Source organism: Vespa mandarinia, mitochondrion, assembly GCF_050613455.1.
Source record: "Vespa mandarinia isolate Nanaimo mitochondrion, complete genome".
Classification (NCBI taxonomy): Eukaryota; Metazoa; Arthropoda; class Insecta; order Hymenoptera; family Vespidae; genus Vespa; species Vespa mandarinia.
The window spans coordinates 1-17,414 of NC_050197.1; the positions used below are offsets into that span (position 1 = coordinate 1).

The window sequence follows — 17,414 nt, forward strand, 5'->3', positions numbered from 1 at the left end:
TAATACTAGAAAATTATAATTTTCTTAAATAAATTTACAATTTATTACTTTAATCAGACATAGTATTATTTATAAATTAATTTCTTACCTAAATGATTGTGCCTGAAAAAGGAGTATTTTGATAGAATAAATCATATAAAATTTAATTTTTATCATCATTAAATTATATAAATCAGCTAAATTAAGCTAGTAGGTTCATACCCTAAAAATATAATAACATTATTTTATATATTATAACTATAATTATATTTGATAATTATCTTATCACTTAAAATCCCAAAAATTTTTATGCTTTTTACATTAAAATATAATTTATTTTTATGAATAAATCAAAATTACAACAAAATTTACAACCCTATTTACCTTCATATTCAATCTCTAATCCAAATAAATTATTCTATTTTATTTTATTTTCTATATCCATAATTTCTGTTTTATCTATATTTTTTTCCAACTTTATTCATTTATGAGTCCTTATAGAAATTAATACCCTTCTTATAATCTCAATAATAAGTATTTATACAAAAAGATATAAATCAGTTATAAACTTTTTTGCTATTCAATCTTTTTCAAGTCTTATTTTAATTTATCTTCTTATAGTTAAAAATAATATTGATTCCACTAATCCAACTTATTCATCAATTAACTTTATATTAACTTTATCATTTTCTCTAAAATTAGGCCTCTTCCCTTTCTTTTTTTGACCTCCTCTAATTAATAAAAATATTTCATGAACTATACTACTAATAATATCTACCTCACAAAAATTTGTTCCCTTATTAATTTTTAATATGTTTATTGATCAATTTACAAATAATCAAATTATATTCTCTATCATTTTTATCTCCATTTTATCTTCAAGAATTTCAACAATTATAAATTCATATGAAACAAACCTAAAAAAAATTATAACCTTATCTTCAACTAATCATCTTAGATGAATATTAATAGTTATCATATTTGATTCAAATATATTTTTAATCTATTTTATTACTTACACCTTATCAATAATTTTTTTATGTTCAATTTTTAATAAACTTAATATTATTTTTATTCACTCTCTATCTAAAATTCAATTATTTAATTTTAAAATAATTAATTTCTTTATTATTTTAAACTTATTAATCATTAGGGGTCTACCTCCTTTTTTTACCTTTATTATAAAAATTAACATCCTAAAAATTATAATTGAAGGAAATGCCTATCTTGCCTCTTTTCTTTTAATAGCTATATCTACTTTTACATTAATTTTCTATTTAAATATTATTATAAAAATAAATACACTTAATCTTCTAAAAATCAAATTTTATAAATTTAATATATTTGATATAAAATTTAATTTTATATCAATTTTATATATTAGAATTTTAACCTTAATACTTGCCTTCTTTGCTCTTTTTATTTACCCATAATAATTAATAAGATTTTAAGATAACTTAATCATTTAGCCTTCAAAGCTAAAAATATAAAATATTTTATAAATCTTAATATAATTTTACTTATTATCTTTAAACTTGCAATTTACTATTTTAATTAAACTATTAAGACAAATTCATTTCTTATTATTTATGACAAAATGATTATACTCAACAAATCACAAAGATATCGGAATATTATATTTTATTTTTGCCTTATGATCAGGAACCATTGGAGCATCCATAAGATTAATTATTCGAATAGAACTTAGATCCCCCGGCAATCTAATTAATAATGACCAAATTTACAATTCTATTATTACTGCTCACGCATTCATTATAATTTTTTTTATAGTTATACCCTTTATAATTGGAGGATTTGGAAATTGATTAATCCCATTAATATTAGGTATCCCAGACATAGCATTCCCCCGAATAAATAATATAAGATTTTGACTTCTTCCTCCTTCATTATTCCTTCTAATTATAAGAAACTTTATTGGAGGGGGTGTTGGTACAGGATGAACTCTTTATCCGCCTCTATCATCCATTATTGGACATAATTCTCCTTCAGTAGATCTAAGAATTTTTTCTCTTCATATTGCAGGAATTTCCTCAATTATAGGAGCAATTAATTTTATTGTAACAATTCTAAATATACATGTCAAAACTCATTCATTAAATTTTTTACCATTATTCTCTTGATCAGTCTTAATTACAGCATTCTTACTACTTTTATCTTTACCTGTTTTAGCTGGGGCAATCACTATACTTTTAACAGATCGAAATTTTAATACATCCTTTTTCGATCCAACTGGGGGCGGGGACCCTATCTTATACCAACATTTATTCTGATTTTTTGGTCATCCAGAAGTATATATTTTAATTCTCCCAGGATTTGGAATTATTTCCCATATTATCACTAATGAAAGAGGAAAAAAGGAAATTTTTGGTTCATTAGGAATAATCTACGCTATACTCGCTATTGGTCTATTAGGATTTATCGTATGAGCACATCATATATTTACAGTGGGTCTCGATATCGATACCCGAGCTTATTTTACTTCAGCAACAATAATTATTGCTATTCCTACTGGTATTAAAGTATTTAGGTGACTTGCAACTATCTATGGGTCAAAAATCCAATTCTCACCAGCTATAATTTGAAGAATAGGATTTATCTTTCTATTTACAATAGGAGGATTAACTGGAATTATTCTATCTAATTCATCCTTAGATATTATTCTTCATGATACCTATTATGTAATTGGCCATTTTCATTATGTTCTATCTATAGGGGCAGTATTTGCTATTATCGCAGGATTTATCCACTGATACCCTCTAATTTTTGGATTATCAATAAATAAACTATGACTAAAAATCCAATTTACTTCAATATTTATTGGAGTAAATATAACTTTTTTCCCTCATCATTTTCTAGGTTTAGCAGGATTCCCTCGACGTTATTCCGACTATCCTGATATATACACTCCTTGAAATGTTATCTCTTCAATTGGCTCTATAATTTCTTTTTTTTCTATAATTTTTTTTATTTTTATTATTTGAGAATCTTTTATATCACAACGAATTATCTTATATAAATTTTTTATATCTCCTAATTTAGAATGAAACCACTCCTATCCACCAATAATCCACTCTTATCAAGAAATTCCCTATACTACTAATTAATATTATAATATAGCAAATTAGTGCATTGATTTTAAACATCAAATATAAAAAATTTTAAATATTTTTTTATTATAAATTCAAACATGATTAAATTTTTATATCCAAGATTCTAACACTCCTAATATAAATCAACTAATTATATTCCATGACTACTCTATACTTATATTAATCCTTATTACAAGATTAATTACATATATATTTATTTTCCTTATTACTAATAAAATTACCAATCGATTTATAACTAATGAACATTTTATTGAAACAATCTGAACTATTACACCTATATTAACTCTACTGCTTATTGCTATTCCATCATTAAAAATCTTATACATAACAGAAGAATTTTTCTCCCCAGCAATTACAGTTAAAGCTATTGGTCATCAATGATACTGAAGATATGAACTATCAGATTATAAAAATATCAGATTTGACTCTTATATAATCCCTTATAAAAAAATAAATCAATCCCAATTTCGACTCCTAGATGTAGATAATCGATTAATTCTTCCATTTGATATCCCTATTCGAGTATTAACTACATCCACAGATGTAATTCATTCATGAGCTGTCCCTGCTTTAGGAATTAAAATTGATGCTACTCCAGGACGAATAAATCAAACATTTATTCAAATAATTCGTCCTGGTATTTTTTTTGGCCAATGTTCAGAAATTTGTGGTATAAATCATAGATTTATACCAATTATAATTGAATCTACATCCTTAAATTTATTTATCAAATGAATTAATTCTATATAATTTTAATCATTAAGAAACTTTAAAGAAGTAAAAGTCTCTTAAACTTTTAATGGTTATTAAAAATTAACCCTTAATGACAATAATAAACCTAAAAAATTTCTCCAATTTATCTCTTGCTATTACCCTTTACTTCATTTATATATATATATATAATTTAAAAAGATTAGTTAATATATAACATTTAAATGTCATTTAAAAATTATTAATTTTATTAATATCTTTTTATCCCACAATTAAGTCCACTAAAATGGTTAATTCTCTATATCTCTACTATTACTATCACAACTCTAATTATTATTAAAATAAATTATTTTTTCTCAAATAAAATCAATTTTTCAAAAACTTCACCTTTCCTATCTTATAAACAAATAAAATGAAAAACACTTATCTAATATATGATATCAAATCTATTCTCCATTTTTGACCCTTACACCTCTATGAATTACTCCTTTAATTGATTAAGTCTTATAATTCCTTTATTTTTTTTTCCTAATCAATTCTGATTTAAAAAATCTAAAATATTTATATTTTGACTTTTTATTAATAATTTCCTATTAAAAGAATTTAAAAATTTTAAAAAAAATAATATAACTAATATTATTTCTTTCTTTTCTATATTTATAATGATTCTAATTATAAACTTTATTGGGCTATTTCCTTATATTTTTACCCCTTCAAGTCATCTATCTATTACTCTTCCTCTTTCTCTAACAATCTGATTAAGAATTATACTTTACTATTGAACTAAAATAACAAATTTAAGATTTGCTCACCTTGTCCCTCTTAATACCCCTTCAATTTTAATAATATTTATAGTCCTAATTGAAACAATTAGAAATATTATTCGCCCTATTACATTATCAATTCGTTTATCTGCAAATATAATTGCAGGTCATCTTCTTTTATGTCTTCTCGGATCAACTGGAACCTCAATAAATCTCCACTTAATTAATTTATTAATTATTACACAAATCTTACTTTTTTTACTCGAATTAGCTGTTTCAATTATTCAATCATATGTATTTATAACTTTAATATCACTCTACTCTAATGAATTATAAAATGAACAAATCAAATCACCCTTATCATATAGTTTCAATCAGCCCATGACCTCTAATTCTATCAATTAATATCATATTATTCCTTATTAGATTAATTAAATGATTCTATTTCATAAATATTAATTTAATAATTATATCTTCAATTTCTTTAATCTTAACTTTAATTCAATGATGACGTGATATTATTCGAGAAAGAACATTCCAAGGTATACATACATCTAATATTATAAAAAATCTAAAATTAAGAATAATCTTATTTATCACATCTGAGATTTTTTTTTTCATCTCCTTATTTTGAGCATACTTCCACTCTTCTTTATCTCCTAGAATCGAAATTGGAATAATATGACCTCCAAAAAATATTATTATATTTAATCCTTATGATATTCCTCTATTAAATTCTATTATCTTAATTACATCAGGAATCACAATTACCTGATCTCATAACTCTCTCCTCAATAAAAAAAATAAAATAGCCCTCTTCACTTTATTATACACAATTTATTTAAGATTTATATTTACTATATGTCAATATTTTGAATATAAAAGAGCTTCTTTTACTATCGCTGATTCAATCTTTGGATCAATTTTCTTTATAACTACTGGATTCCACGGAATTCATGTAATTATTGGCACAATTTTTCTTATTGTATGTATATTTCGTATAATTTTTAATCATTTTTCTAGGAATCATCACTTTGGATTTGAAGCTGCTATCTGATACTGACATTTTGTAGATATTGTCTGATTATTTGTATATACATGACTTTACTGATGATCTTTTTACTTATATAGTATATTAATTACATTTAACTTCCAATTAAAAAAATTATTTTTAACAAATAATATAAGTAATAATTATTTTTATTACCTCTATTATTCCTCTCATATTTACTATTATTCTTATCATAATTAATATACTCTTATCCCTTAAAGTTTTTCAAGATCGAGAAAAACCATCTCCATACGAATGTGGATTTAATCCTTTAACTTCGCCTCATCTCCCATTTTCTATTCAATTTTATTTAGTTGCTGTAATTTTTTTAATCTTTGATATTGAAATTATTTTTATACTTCCCTTTAACCCCTCTCTAACAATAAACTACTATCTATTTTATTGAATACAATCATTCCTAATGATTTATATTTGCTTAGTTATTGGACTAATTTACGAATGAAATGAACAATCAATTATTTGACTTAAATAAATATTTAAATAGGATATTAGTTAAAAAATAACATTTATTTTGCAAATAAAAATTAAAATTAATTAAATTTATATCTTTAATATGAATGGAAAATCCAATTTAATTTCGACTTAAATATTTGATTATTAAAACTAATCCATATTATCTTTATCTATCTTATATAAATTTTTAATTGAAGCCAAAATAGAGGCAAATTATTGTTAATAATTAAACTGAATAATTTTTTTTCCAATTAAATTTCAACTTTTTAACTCCCTCATCTTTTACTTAACTTTCTAATTTCAATTAATTTATATAGTTTAATTAAAACATTTTATTTTCAATAAAAAAATAATATACTTTATATTTATAAATTAAATTTAATATATTAAAAAGAAATAACTTCATATAAAGCTTCTAACTTTATCACAATGATTAAAAATCATTTTATTTCTTCTATTATTAATTAATTTACTAATTTATTAATTTATTAATTTTTATTTTTATTTTTATTTTTATTTTTATTCCAACCTAATTCTCTTCTTCATTTAAAAACAATTTATGTTACCGTAATATCTTCAATATTAAACTCTTACCTTAAGCTATTTAAATAATTAAATTTAATTTCCATAAATTAATATTATTATAAAAACTAATATTCATATAAACATAAATAAATTCATGTACATAAATTTATCCAATATTAATAAATCTAATAAGTTTACAATAAATCTTTTTTTTACTCCATAAATAAATAAATATTCTAAAACACCTTTATCAAATCTCTTATATATTAACATAGAAAATTTTAAAGGATAATATCTAATTTTTATATAAATTAAATTTAACCCCCATATTCTAGAAAAATATATTTTTCTATAATTTCTCAAATTTAACATATTAAAAAATCTTATAAATCAACCTAAAATACATCCCACTAAACAAATCTGTATAACTATTAATTTTTCAAATAAATTTAAAATAATTAAAGTAAAATTTATTAAATTTATATAAAAATATCCAATTATCAAAGAATAAAAATATAAAATAATTAATGATACTCTTATTATTGCCCTTTCTCCTAATAAAATAAAATAATTTATTTTATTTATATAACTTAAATATACTATAATAATTAAACGAATACTATAAGAAACCGTAAATATTGTAGAAACTAATAATATTAATATTCTTACTATATTTATCTTTCTTATTAAAAAAACTTCTATAATTAAATCCTTAGAATAATACCCAGAAAAAAAAGGAAACCCACATAATGATAATAACGATACAAAAAATACAAGCCTAACAAAAGGATAATATCTAACTAATCTCCCTATAAATCGAATATCCTGATTATTATTTATTTGATGAATTAATACCCCTCTACATATAAATAATAAAGATTTAAATAAAGCATGAATTAATAAATGTATAAACCCCAAATCTACTTCTCCTAACCTCAAAATTCTCATTATTAACCCTAATTGTCTTAATGTAGATAATGCAATAATCTTCTTTAAATCATTTTCAAAATTAGCTATTAATCCAGATATTATTATTGTAGACCTAGAAATAAATAATATTAAACTTATTAAATGATTTCTTATCAAATACCTATTATATCGTATTAATAAATAAACTCCAGCTGTTACTAAAGTTGAAGAATGAACCAAAGAAGAAACAGGGGTAGGAGCAGCTATCGCTAAAGGTAATCAAGAAGAAAATGGTAACTGAGCTCTTTTTGTAAATGCTCTCAATATTATTAATAAAGAAAAATAAAAATAATCAAATCTATAAAATATCCCATTTCATGACCCTAACATAACTATTAACCTAATTATCATTAAAATACCTACATCACCAATACGATTTAATAAAACTGTAATTATTCCAGAAGTAAAGGACTTTCAATTATGATAATAAATCACTAAGCAATAAGAAATTAAACCTAACCCATCCCATCCTAATAACAATCCCATAATATTAGGACAAATAATTAATATTAATATTCTTAAAACAAATATAATTACTAATAAAAAAAATCGATTAATATTTATATCCCCCTCTATATATCTTAATCTATATAATATTACAAATCTAGAAATTATTAAAACTAACCTAAAAAATATTATAGATACTCAATCTACATAAAAAATAAATTCTATATTTATTGAATTTATTCTTATAAAAACCCATTCTATTAATAATCTTAATTTCATTAGTATCAAAATTATAGATAAAATTATAAATCCTAACCTAAAAAAAAAAAAAAAAAAAATATTCATTAATAATATAATTTAAAATATTACTTACTTTTATATCTTTAGATCCACACTCTAATATTTTCTTTTATTAAACTATTTAAATACACCTAATCTTCTTTCTTTCTTCTTCTCTTTTTCTTCTTTCTTCTTTCTTTCTTTCTTTCTTCTTCTCTTTTTCTTCTTTCTTCTTTCTTTCTTTCTTTCTTTCTTAATTACCTTTACTTTATTATAAATCTATATTATAAATATTCCTATTCTTAAAAATAAAAAATTTAAAGGAATTCAGTGTAAAATTAATATAAAATAATCTTTTACAAATACATTTTTATAATTCATTTGTAAAACCAGCCTTTCTCCATGTTGCCTTAATCTAAATAAATACAAGGAATAAGTAGCTCTTAAAAAACATATAACTATTAATATTCCTATAACTCTAACTCTTCACCTTATTAACCCTATTAATAAAAAAATTTCTCTAATTAAATTTAAACTAACAGGGGCTGATAAATTAGAAGAACATATTAAAAATCATATTAATCTCAAAGAAGGATTAATACTTATTGAACCTTTATTTAAATAAATTAATCGTCTTCCAAAACATTCATAATTAATATTTACAATATAAAATAACCCAGATGAGCATAATCCATGGGCTAATATTATTATTAAACCTCCAATTAACCCTATCTTAGTCAATGTAACTATCCCTCTAATTAAAAGTCTTATATGAACAATAGATGAATAAGCCACTAATATCTTTATATCAACTTGAATTAAGCATAATAATCTTATTAAAATACCCCCAATAACTCCTAAAGTAATTATTATATGTCTTCACTGAATTGTATTATACCTAAAAATTTGCACCATACGCAATATCCCATATCTACCTAATTTTAATAAAACTCCAGCTAAAATTATAGACCCATAAACTGGGGCCTCAACATGAGCCTTAGGTAATCAAATATGAAAAAGAAATGTTGGTAATTTAACTATAAATCCTATCAAACATAAAAAAAATATAACTCTATCTAATTTTAAATTTAAAAAAATTAATATTATAATTATTAACCTTTTATACTCAAAAAATAATATAATTAATACCCATATAAAAGGGACTGAAGATACAGCAGTATATATTATTATATATATTGCAGCTTCATATCGTTCATATGCATAACCTCCATATAAAATTAAAAAAAAAATCGGTAATAGTCTAGCTTCAAAAATTAAATAAAATATTATTAAATTTATAGAAAAAAAACATAATATTAATAAATTTATTAAACCTAAAACTATTAATTCTATTAAGTCTGCTATATTAATAATTAATATACACCCTCTAATTCATAAACTTAAAATTACTAATATATAAGAATAATAATCTATAAAAAATAACCCCCCCCCAATTCATATATTCCTAGAATAATATAATAATATTGTTAATATATACCTAGATGCACAAAATATAATAATTGACTTACTAAATTTAATACTCTTAAATTTTATCAACCTAATACTTATAAATAATATCAAAATTAATTTTATCATACTAATCTTAAACTTTTTATATATTCATTACCCTTATAACGGATAATTAAAACAACTATGGAAATTCCCATAACCCCCTCTATTACAAATATAACTATAAAAATTAATATATAAAACTCTATTCTTAAATTTATTAATATTATAAAGATATTAAATAATACAATAACAACAACAAATTCAATACAAATTAATAATATCAATACATGATCATAAAATTTTCATATTAAAAATGATCTTATTAAAAATAAAATTAATCCAAATATATAATTTAATAAAATTTTATCACAAATTAACTATATATATATATTTATACTATATTAAATATAAATTAATATGCTATTTAGCTTAATAGTTTAATAAAACATAAATTTTGTAAATTTAAATTAAATATATAATTATTTTTAAGCTTTAATTTCAAAAAAATAAATAACTTTATATCTTTAATTTCCAAAATTAAAATTTTCTTTAAACTATCTTTTGTCTAAAATTTATACTATTCAATGCTTAAATCAATAACTAACTCTTTTTGTTTTTTAATACTACTCATCCTATTATATTTTATCCTACACCCACAATTATCTATTATCCAATCAATAACCTTATTAATATTATTTACAGTCTATACTTGCCTTTCATTAAGGGCTTTCTTCACTTTTTCACTTTACTCATTCCTAATTTTTTTAATGATTATTGGAGGATTAATAATTTTATTTATAATATTTCTTAGTCTTATCTCAAATCAATATATACCCTCAAAATGAAAAAGCTTATTTTTACCAATATCTATCATTCTACCTCTTTTAATTATAACAATTATCTCACAAGAACCATCATTAATAAACTTAAATATAAATTATATTAACATATCTGTTAATTATTTATTTAATAATAGATCATTTTTAAATTTAAATATACTATTAAATCTACCCTTCAATTTTTATGTTATTGCTCTAATATTTTTCCTCTTATTTAGTCTTATTTTAATTACAAAAATTTGTTTAATTAATTCAAAACCTTTACGAACAATCAAAAAATAATTTAATGAATAAATCATTTATATATAATAATACTTTATTAAAAATTATTATAAATTCTTTTATTTCTTTACCCACACCAATTAATATTAATTACTGATGAAACTTAGGATCTTTACTTGGCCTATCTCTTTTAATTCAATTAATTTCTGGAATTTTTTTATCTATACATTACTGTCCCTCAACTGAAATAGCCTTTAACAGAATTATTTTAATCATACAAGATATAAATTATGGTTGAATTATACGGATTATTCACAGTAATGGGGCTTCAATTTTTTTTATTTGTATATACATCCATATCGGCCGAGGAATCTACTACCAATCTTTTAATTTAGTAAAAACATGAATTATTGGAGTCATAATTCTCCTTTTAACTATGATAACAGCATTTTTAGGGTATGTACTACCCTGAGGACAAATATCCTTTTGAGGAGCGACTGTTATTACTAATCTTCTATCTGCAATTCCCTATATTGGCCAAACTTTAGTAGAGTGAATTTGGGGGGGATTCGCTGTAGATCTCCCAACACTTAATCGATTTTATTCATTTCATTTTATCTTACCTTTCATCATTACATTTATAGTAATTATTCACTTAACCCTCCTTCATGAATCTGGGTCTTCAAATCCAATAGGGATTAATAGTAATATATATAAAATTTTATTTCATAAAAATTTTTCCTTAAAAGACTTAATTACTTTTATTATTTTAATTATTACTTTTTTCTATTTTATATTCCAATACCCTTTTCTTTTAAGTGACCCAGATAATTTTATTAAAGCTAATTCAATAATTACTCCTATCCATATTAAACCAGAATGGTACTTCTTATTCGCCTATGCTATTCTCCGAGGCATCCCCAATAAATTAGGGGGAGTAATTGCTCTTCTATCTGCAATCTTAATTTTATTAATTCTCCCTTTTATTAGAACTCCCCATAAATTTAATTTTAAATTTAACCCTCTTTATCAAATTAATTTTTGAATACTTTTTTCGACATTTTATATACTAACTTGATTAGGAGGACAAGAAATTGAAACTCCATTTATTGAATTAACTCAATTATACTCAATCCTATATTTTATGCTTTTCATAAATATAAACTGACTCAATAAAATTTGATTAACTCTTTTATTAGATAAATAATAAATTATATTAATTAGTTAATAAGCAATAATGCATATATTTTGAAAATATAATTATAGAAATTAAAATTTTCTATTAACTTATTATATATAAATACTTCAATAATTCATTTAATTAAATTCTAAATTTAATGCACTAATCTGCCAATATAATTTTATTATTTAAATATAAACTTAAAAAAATCTTTTAATAAAATTTTATTACATTAAACTTTTTAATGTATAAATTTTACCTTTTTATCTATAATAAAAAATTATTATTTATATTTTAATTAATATATTAAATATAAATAATACTTAAAAATAAATACTATTAATAAATTTAATATAACTAATCTTAAAATATAATATCAACAAAAATATATTAAATTATCATATCGTATCCGAGGTAAACATCCTCGAATTCAAATTACTAAAATTATAAATATCAATACTAATAAAATTCTAATTAAATTTATTATATTTCCTCCAAAATTTATTAAAACAAATAAAATACCTAAAACTATAATTATTATATATTCCCCCAAAAAAATTAAAGTAAATCTTCCACTTATATATTCAATATTAAATCCAGATACTAGCTCTGACTCACCTTCAATAAAATCAAAAGGTATTCGATTTAATTCAGCTACTATTCTTAAAAATATTATTATACAAACTATAAAATTTATATATCAAAATTTTAAAATCCCTCTTTGATAGACTAAAAAATCAATTAATTTAAAACTTTCTACATAAAAAAATATAACAAAAAAAATTAAAAATATTGATACCTCATAAGATAAGGACTGAGCTACAGATCGAACCCCTCCCAAAATAGCATACATAGAATTTGAAGACCAACCACTTATTATAATAATATAAACCCCTAATCTTAAACATCTCATTATATATAATAAAAATAAATTTATACAAAATAAATTTTCATTAAACGGAATCCTAATTGCTAACATTAACACTATAAAAAATCCAACTATAGGACTCATAAAATAAAATAAATAATTTAATTTATACAATTTTACATTCTCCTTTACAAATAATTTAATTGCATCTCCAAATGATTGAAACACTCCTAATAATAAAACCTTATTAGGACCTTTTCGATCCTGAATATACCCAAGAATTTTACGTTCTAATAATACAAAAAATGCCACTCCTACTAAAATCCCAATAATTATTACAATCAATCTAATAAAAATAAAAAATATATCTTTTACATAAATCTTACCTTCCAATATAATTTATTTTTAAATAAATATTTTAAAGTTTTTTTATTTATACACTACCCGCTCTAGCACTATAAATTCATAATTTAATTTTATTCATTAAAATTAACTTTTTATTAATCTTTATTATAAAATATTTAATATTTTAAGTCCTTTCGTACAATAAAATATACTTTTTTTATAGATAGAAACCGATCTGGCTTTCACCGATCTGAACTCAAATCATGTATGATTTTAATAGTCGAACAGACTAAAAATTTAAATTTCTCCATTTAATTTTTATCATAATTCAACATCGAGGTCGCAAACAATTTTATCAATATGAACTCTCCAAAATTATAACGCTGTTATCCCTAAGGTAATTTATTCTAATAATTATAATAATAATCAAACTACTCATTAATCTATGTTTTAATCCTATTAAAGTTTAGCTATTTTAATTATCCTCCCAATAAAATATATTTGTCAATTAAATCTTATCAAAAAATTAATTTTAAAAAACAAATTTTATTAAATTCTATAGGGTCTTATCGTCTTATAAATTCATAAAAGCATTTTAACTTTTAATTTAAATTCAATATCATTATACTGAGACAATTTATATTTCATTCACTCTTTCATTCCAGTTTTCAATTAAAAAACAAATGATTTTGCTACCTTTGTACAGTCAATATACTGCAGCCTTTTAATCTTAATCAATGGGCAGAATAGACCTATTATTTATTATCAAATAAGCCATGTTTTTGATAAACAGGTGAATATATCTTTATATTAATAAAATTTTTGTCAAATTCCTTAATATAATTTTGAAATAATTAATTAATTATACAATTATAAATTTACTAATTTAATCATTATAACATTTAATTTTTTTATTAAATAATTTTTTTTTATATAAATAAAAACTCTATATCAAATCTATTTATCACATTAATATATAAATTATAACATTTTTTTTAAAAAATCCAAATTTTATAGATATTTCTATTATTTATTTAATTTTTAAGTTATTTATATATCCTTAGTTTATCCCAAAAATAATTAATTTATAAACTTATACTCATAAAAATAATTTTTATTCTTATAATTTATAAATCTGAATTATATTCAATTCTAAAAAAACTAGATATATTTAAAATCGGCTAACATTTCACTTCTATTTAAAAATTATTAATAATATTTCTACACTAACTAAAATTTTTAAATAAATCTATTAAATTCGAGAAATATTTAAATTTAAATATTTTTTTTAATTAACCCTTATACAAAAGGTACAATATATAAAATTTACTTTTTTCTTTTCTTTAAAAATCATTTTCATTACTATCAATAACATCAATTTTATTAATTCTCACTTTATACTTTAACTAAAAATTTTAATATTACTTTATTTAAAAATAATTATTACAAAACAAACTATATTAATTTATTTACAAAATCTTTCCTTATACTATAAAACCATTTATATTTAGTTATTTCAATTATTTAATTTTAAAAAATTTTAATTAATTTTATATTAATTATACTATTTATTGTAAATAAATTATTTTTATAAACTAAAATTTTTATAAATTTTTATCAATAGGCACCTTCCGGTACTTAAACTTTGTTACGACTTATTTCATTTTATTGAAAGTGACGGGCAATTTGTACATATTTAATTTATTATTCAATTTAATAAATTAATTAAATTTACTTTTAAATCCATTTTCATAAAAAATTTAAATTTTTTAATCCAATAATTAAATTAATTGTAACCCATATTAATCTTAACTAAGCTATATTTTGACTTGAATTATTTTAATAAATCTTATAAATTATATTTATCTAACTTAATTAAATATTAAAAACAGCAATACATAAACTTAAAATCAAGTATATCTTATCGTGGATTATCAATTAATATACAGGTTCCTCTAAATATTAAATACTGCCAAATCTTTTAAATTTAATGACCTATCATTTAATCTCTTTTAAATTATAATTACATTTATTATAATAGGGTATCTAATCCTAGTTTATTATATAAATTTCATAAAATTAAAATTTTTAAAAATTTTAATAATAATCTATTATATTTCACCAAATAATTAATTATTAATTAAACTTCTCTTTAAAAATAATTTTTACTTAAAATATCTAATTAACTTAAATAAAATAGTCTAACCGCTGATGCTGGCACTAATTTTTCCTATCTTTATCATTTTTATCTTATTCTAACTTTCATTAATTTTAATAAAATCTAAATATTACTCAATTTATAATTTTTTAATTATATATTATATAGTATTAATAAAATTCAATTAATTTATAAGCAAAAATTAAACTTAAATCTAATCTATTCTTTTATTTATATAATCTTTTTACTAGAAATAAATCTAACATTATAAAAAATTATTTTATATATTATATCTAATTAAATATATATACATTTATAAAATATATTTATGTTTTCATATATTAAATTTATTATTATAATATTAACATACTAATTTATTAATAAATATTTATATTATATAAATAATTATAATCTATAATTTATACTTATTAATATTTTCTTCTTATATTAATATTAAATTTTTTTAATTTAATAGTTATTTTTTTAAAAAAACTTATAAATATTTCTCTTTATAAAAATAATCTATATTAATATACAATGAAAGATTATTAATTTAAATACAAAATAATTATATTAAATTTATATTTTAATTATAAATAAATATTATTAATTTATAATTTCAAATTAATATTATAATTACCTATCTACATTATTAAAGATTATAAGAATAATTATTTTCTCCTTATTTAAATTTTTTCATATTTATCGTGTATGTTCTATAATATATGACATATCTTAAATACTTTATTAATTAGGAGAATAATTATTTTCTCCTTATTTAAATTTTTCTATATTTATCGTGTATGTTCTATAATATATGACATATCTTAAATACTTTATTAATTAGGAGAATAATTACTTTATTTAAATTTTTATATTTTATTATATATATATATTTAATATAAATATATATATATATATCTTAAAATTTACATCAAATATCAAAAAATTAATGAAATTTTACCTTTAGATTTTTTTTAATTCAATTTAAAGAAAAAAATATAATTTTTTTACCAAAAAATTCATAATTTTTACTCATTTAATTTTACTCCCTTTATATAATCTTTTTACTAGAAATAAATCTAACATTATAAAAAATTATTTTATATATTATATCTAATTAAATATATATACATTTATAAAATATATTTATGTTTTCATATATTAAATTTATTATTATAATATTAACATACTAATTTATTAATAAATATTTATATTATATAAATAATTATAATCTATAATTTATACTTATTAATATTTTCTTCTTATATTAATATTAAATTTTTTTAATTTAATAGTTATTTTTTTAAAAAAACTTATAAATATTTCTCTTTATAAAAATAATCTATATTAATATACAATGAAAGATTATTAATTTAAATACAAAATAATTATATTAAATTTATATTTTAATTATAAATAAATATTATTAATTTATAATTTCAAATTAATATTATAATTACCTATCTACATTATTAAAGATTATAAGAATAATTATTTTCTCCTTATTTAAATTTTTTCATATTTATCGTGTATGTTCTATAATATATGACATATCTTAAATACTTTATTAATTAGGAGAATAATTATTTTCTCCTTATTTAAATTTTTCTATATTTATCGTGTATATTCTATAATATATGACATATCTTAAATACTTTATTAATTAGGAGAATAATTACTTTATTTAAATTTTTATATTTTATTATATATATATATTTAATATAAATATATATATATATATCTTAAAATTTACATCAAATATCAAAAAATTAATGAAATTTTACCTTTAGATTTTTTTTAATTCAATTTAAAGAAAAAATATAATTTTTTTACCAAAAAATTCATAATTTTTACTCATTTAATTTTACTCCCTTTATATAATCTTTTTACTAGAAATAAATCTAACATTATAAAAAATTATTTTATATATTATATCTAATTAAATATATATACATTT

The 17,414-nt window shown here is 19.6% G+C and overlaps 13 protein-coding genes and 24 non-coding genes across 37 annotated transcripts; 23 read left to right on the top strand and 14 right to left on the bottom strand. All coding sequences in view use genetic code 5, as the record gives it.

Annotated features, from left to right (window-relative positions):
• H8793_mgt01 lies at positions 1 to 68 on the bottom strand. The gene has a single exon. It is a non-coding gene; the product is annotated as a tRNA-Tyr (tRNA).
• A 96-nt stretch (positions 69 to 164) lies between these two features.
• H8793_mgt02 lies at positions 165 to 232 on the top strand. Its single transcript has one exon. It is a non-coding gene; the product is annotated as a tRNA-Met (tRNA).
• An 11-nt stretch (positions 233 to 243) lies between these two features.
• On the bottom strand, positions 244 to 310 carry H8793_mgt03. Its single transcript has one exon. It is a non-coding gene; the product is annotated as a tRNA-Gln (tRNA).
• A 4-nt stretch (positions 311 to 314) lies between these two features.
• Positions 315 to 1,412, top strand: ND2 (NADH dehydrogenase subunit 2). The gene has a single exon. It carries the CDS (start codon positions 315 to 317, stop codon positions 1,410 to 1,412), a length of 1,098 nt encoding a protein of 365 aa, YP_009915660.1.
• Positions 1,413 to 1,421: 9 nt separating this feature from the next.
• On the top strand, positions 1,422 to 1,487 carry H8793_mgt04. The gene has a single exon. It is a non-coding gene; the product is annotated as a tRNA-Trp (tRNA).
• H8793_mgt05 lies at positions 1,481 to 1,548 on the bottom strand. Its single transcript has one exon. It is a non-coding gene; the product is annotated as a tRNA-Cys (tRNA).
• A 20-nt stretch (positions 1,549 to 1,568) lies between these two features.
• On the top strand, positions 1,569 to 3,104 carry COX1 (cytochrome c oxidase subunit I). Its single transcript has one exon. It carries the CDS (start codon positions 1,569 to 1,571, stop codon positions 3,102 to 3,104), a length of 1,536 nt encoding a protein of 511 aa, YP_009915661.1.
• A 3-nt stretch (positions 3,105 to 3,107) lies between these two features.
• Positions 3,108 to 3,179, top strand: H8793_mgt06. The gene has a single exon. It is a non-coding gene; the product is annotated as a tRNA-Leu (tRNA).
• Positions 3,180 to 3,860, top strand: COX2 (cytochrome c oxidase subunit II). The gene has a single exon. It carries the CDS (start codon positions 3,180 to 3,182, stop codon positions 3,858 to 3,860), a length of 681 nt encoding a protein of 226 aa, YP_009915662.1.
• A 7-nt stretch (positions 3,861 to 3,867) lies between these two features.
• H8793_mgt07 lies at positions 3,868 to 3,937 on the top strand. Its single transcript has one exon. It is a non-coding gene; the product is annotated as a tRNA-Lys (tRNA).
• Positions 3,938 to 4,017: 80 nt separating this feature from the next.
• Positions 4,018 to 4,084, top strand: H8793_mgt08. The gene has a single exon. It is a non-coding gene; the product is annotated as a tRNA-Asp (tRNA).
• Positions 4,085 to 4,252, top strand: ATP8 (ATP synthase F0 subunit 8). Its single transcript has one exon. The coding sequence runs from the start codon at positions 4,085 to 4,087 to the stop codon at positions 4,250 to 4,252; it is 168 nt and encodes a 55-aa protein (YP_009915663.1).
• A 3-nt stretch (positions 4,253 to 4,255) lies between these two features.
• On the top strand, positions 4,256 to 4,921 carry ATP6 (ATP synthase F0 subunit 6). Its single transcript has one exon. It carries the CDS (start codon positions 4,256 to 4,258, stop codon positions 4,919 to 4,921), a length of 666 nt encoding a protein of 221 aa, YP_009915664.1.
• A 1-nt stretch (position 4,922) lies between these two features.
• COX3 (cytochrome c oxidase subunit III) lies at positions 4,923 to 5,706 on the top strand. Its single transcript has one exon. A coding segment is annotated over exon 1 (784 nt).
• Positions 5,707 to 5,775, top strand: H8793_mgt09. The gene has a single exon. It is a non-coding gene; the product is annotated as a tRNA-Gly (tRNA).
• A 6-nt stretch (positions 5,776 to 5,781) lies between these two features.
• ND3 (NADH dehydrogenase subunit 3) lies at positions 5,782 to 6,129 on the top strand. The gene has a single exon. The coding sequence runs from the start codon at positions 5,782 to 5,784 to the stop codon at positions 6,127 to 6,129; it is 348 nt and encodes a 115-aa protein (YP_009915666.1).
• Positions 6,130 to 6,139: 10 nt separating this feature from the next.
• H8793_mgt10 lies at positions 6,140 to 6,219 on the top strand. The gene has a single exon. It is a non-coding gene; the product is annotated as a tRNA-Ala (tRNA).
• H8793_mgt11 lies at positions 6,207 to 6,273 on the top strand. Its single transcript has one exon. It is a non-coding gene; the product is annotated as a tRNA-Arg (tRNA).
• A 23-nt stretch (positions 6,274 to 6,296) lies between these two features.
• On the top strand, positions 6,297 to 6,367 carry H8793_mgt12. The gene has a single exon. It is a non-coding gene; the product is annotated as a tRNA-Asn (tRNA).
• Positions 6,368 to 6,416: 49 nt separating this feature from the next.
• H8793_mgt13 lies at positions 6,417 to 6,485 on the top strand. Its single transcript has one exon. It is a non-coding gene; the product is annotated as a tRNA-Glu (tRNA).
• Positions 6,486 to 6,502: 17 nt separating this feature from the next.
• On the top strand, positions 6,503 to 6,564 carry H8793_mgt14. Its single transcript has one exon. It is a non-coding gene; the product is annotated as a tRNA-Ser (tRNA).
• An 88-nt stretch (positions 6,565 to 6,652) lies between these two features.
• Positions 6,653 to 6,720, bottom strand: H8793_mgt15. The gene has a single exon. It is a non-coding gene; the product is annotated as a tRNA-Phe (tRNA).
• An 8-nt stretch (positions 6,721 to 6,728) lies between these two features.
• Positions 6,729 to 8,405, bottom strand: ND5 (NADH dehydrogenase subunit 5). Its single transcript has one exon. The coding sequence runs from the start codon at positions 8,403 to 8,405 to the stop codon at positions 6,729 to 6,731; it is 1,677 nt and encodes a 558-aa protein (YP_009915667.1).
• On the bottom strand, positions 8,406 to 8,478 carry H8793_mgt16. The gene has a single exon. It is a non-coding gene; the product is annotated as a tRNA-His (tRNA).
• Positions 8,479 to 8,609: 131 nt separating this feature from the next.
• ND4 (NADH dehydrogenase subunit 4) lies at positions 8,610 to 9,926 on the bottom strand. Its single transcript has one exon. The coding sequence runs from the start codon at positions 9,924 to 9,926 to the stop codon at positions 8,610 to 8,612; it is 1,317 nt and encodes a 438-aa protein (YP_009915668.1).
• On the bottom strand, positions 9,920 to 10,216 carry ND4L (NADH dehydrogenase subunit 4L). The gene has a single exon. It carries the CDS (start codon positions 10,214 to 10,216, stop codon positions 9,920 to 9,922), a length of 297 nt encoding a protein of 98 aa, YP_009915669.1.
• A 52-nt stretch (positions 10,217 to 10,268) lies between these two features.
• Positions 10,269 to 10,332, top strand: H8793_mgt17. Its single transcript has one exon. It is a non-coding gene; the product is annotated as a tRNA-Thr (tRNA).
• An 18-nt stretch (positions 10,333 to 10,350) lies between these two features.
• H8793_mgt18 lies at positions 10,351 to 10,406 on the bottom strand. Its single transcript has one exon. It is a non-coding gene; the product is annotated as a tRNA-Pro (tRNA).
• Positions 10,407 to 10,426: 20 nt separating this feature from the next.
• On the top strand, positions 10,427 to 10,963 carry ND6 (NADH dehydrogenase subunit 6). Its single transcript has one exon. It carries the CDS (start codon positions 10,427 to 10,429, stop codon positions 10,961 to 10,963), a length of 537 nt encoding a protein of 178 aa, YP_009915670.1.
• Positions 10,964 to 10,967: 4 nt separating this feature from the next.
• On the top strand, positions 10,968 to 12,110 carry CYTB (cytochrome b). Its single transcript has one exon. It carries the CDS (start codon positions 10,968 to 10,970, stop codon positions 12,108 to 12,110), a length of 1,143 nt encoding a protein of 380 aa, YP_009915671.1.
• A 15-nt stretch (positions 12,111 to 12,125) lies between these two features.
• On the top strand, positions 12,126 to 12,192 carry H8793_mgt19. Its single transcript has one exon. It is a non-coding gene; the product is annotated as a tRNA-Ser (tRNA).
• On the bottom strand, positions 12,192 to 12,263 carry H8793_mgt20. The gene has a single exon. It is a non-coding gene; the product is annotated as a tRNA-Leu (tRNA).
• Positions 12,264 to 12,381: 118 nt separating this feature from the next.
• ND1 (NADH dehydrogenase subunit 1) lies at positions 12,382 to 13,332 on the bottom strand. The gene has a single exon. The coding sequence runs from the start codon at positions 13,330 to 13,332 to the stop codon at positions 12,382 to 12,384; it is 951 nt and encodes a 316-aa protein (YP_009915672.1).
• H8793_mgr02 lies at positions 13,307 to 14,766 on the bottom strand. Its single transcript has one exon. It is a non-coding gene; the product is annotated as a 16S ribosomal RNA (ribosomal RNA).
• Positions 14,767 to 14,828: 62 nt separating this feature from the next.
• H8793_mgt21 lies at positions 14,829 to 14,901 on the bottom strand. The gene has a single exon. It is a non-coding gene; the product is annotated as a tRNA-Val (tRNA).
• Positions 14,902 to 15,691, bottom strand: H8793_mgr01. Its single transcript has one exon. It is a non-coding gene; the product is annotated as a 12S ribosomal RNA (ribosomal RNA).
• Positions 15,692 to 15,730: 39 nt separating this feature from the next.
• H8793_mgt22 lies at positions 15,731 to 15,801 on the top strand. Its single transcript has one exon. It is a non-coding gene; the product is annotated as a tRNA-Ile (tRNA).
• The last annotated feature ends 1,613 nt before the right edge of the window (positions 15,802 to 17,414 follow it).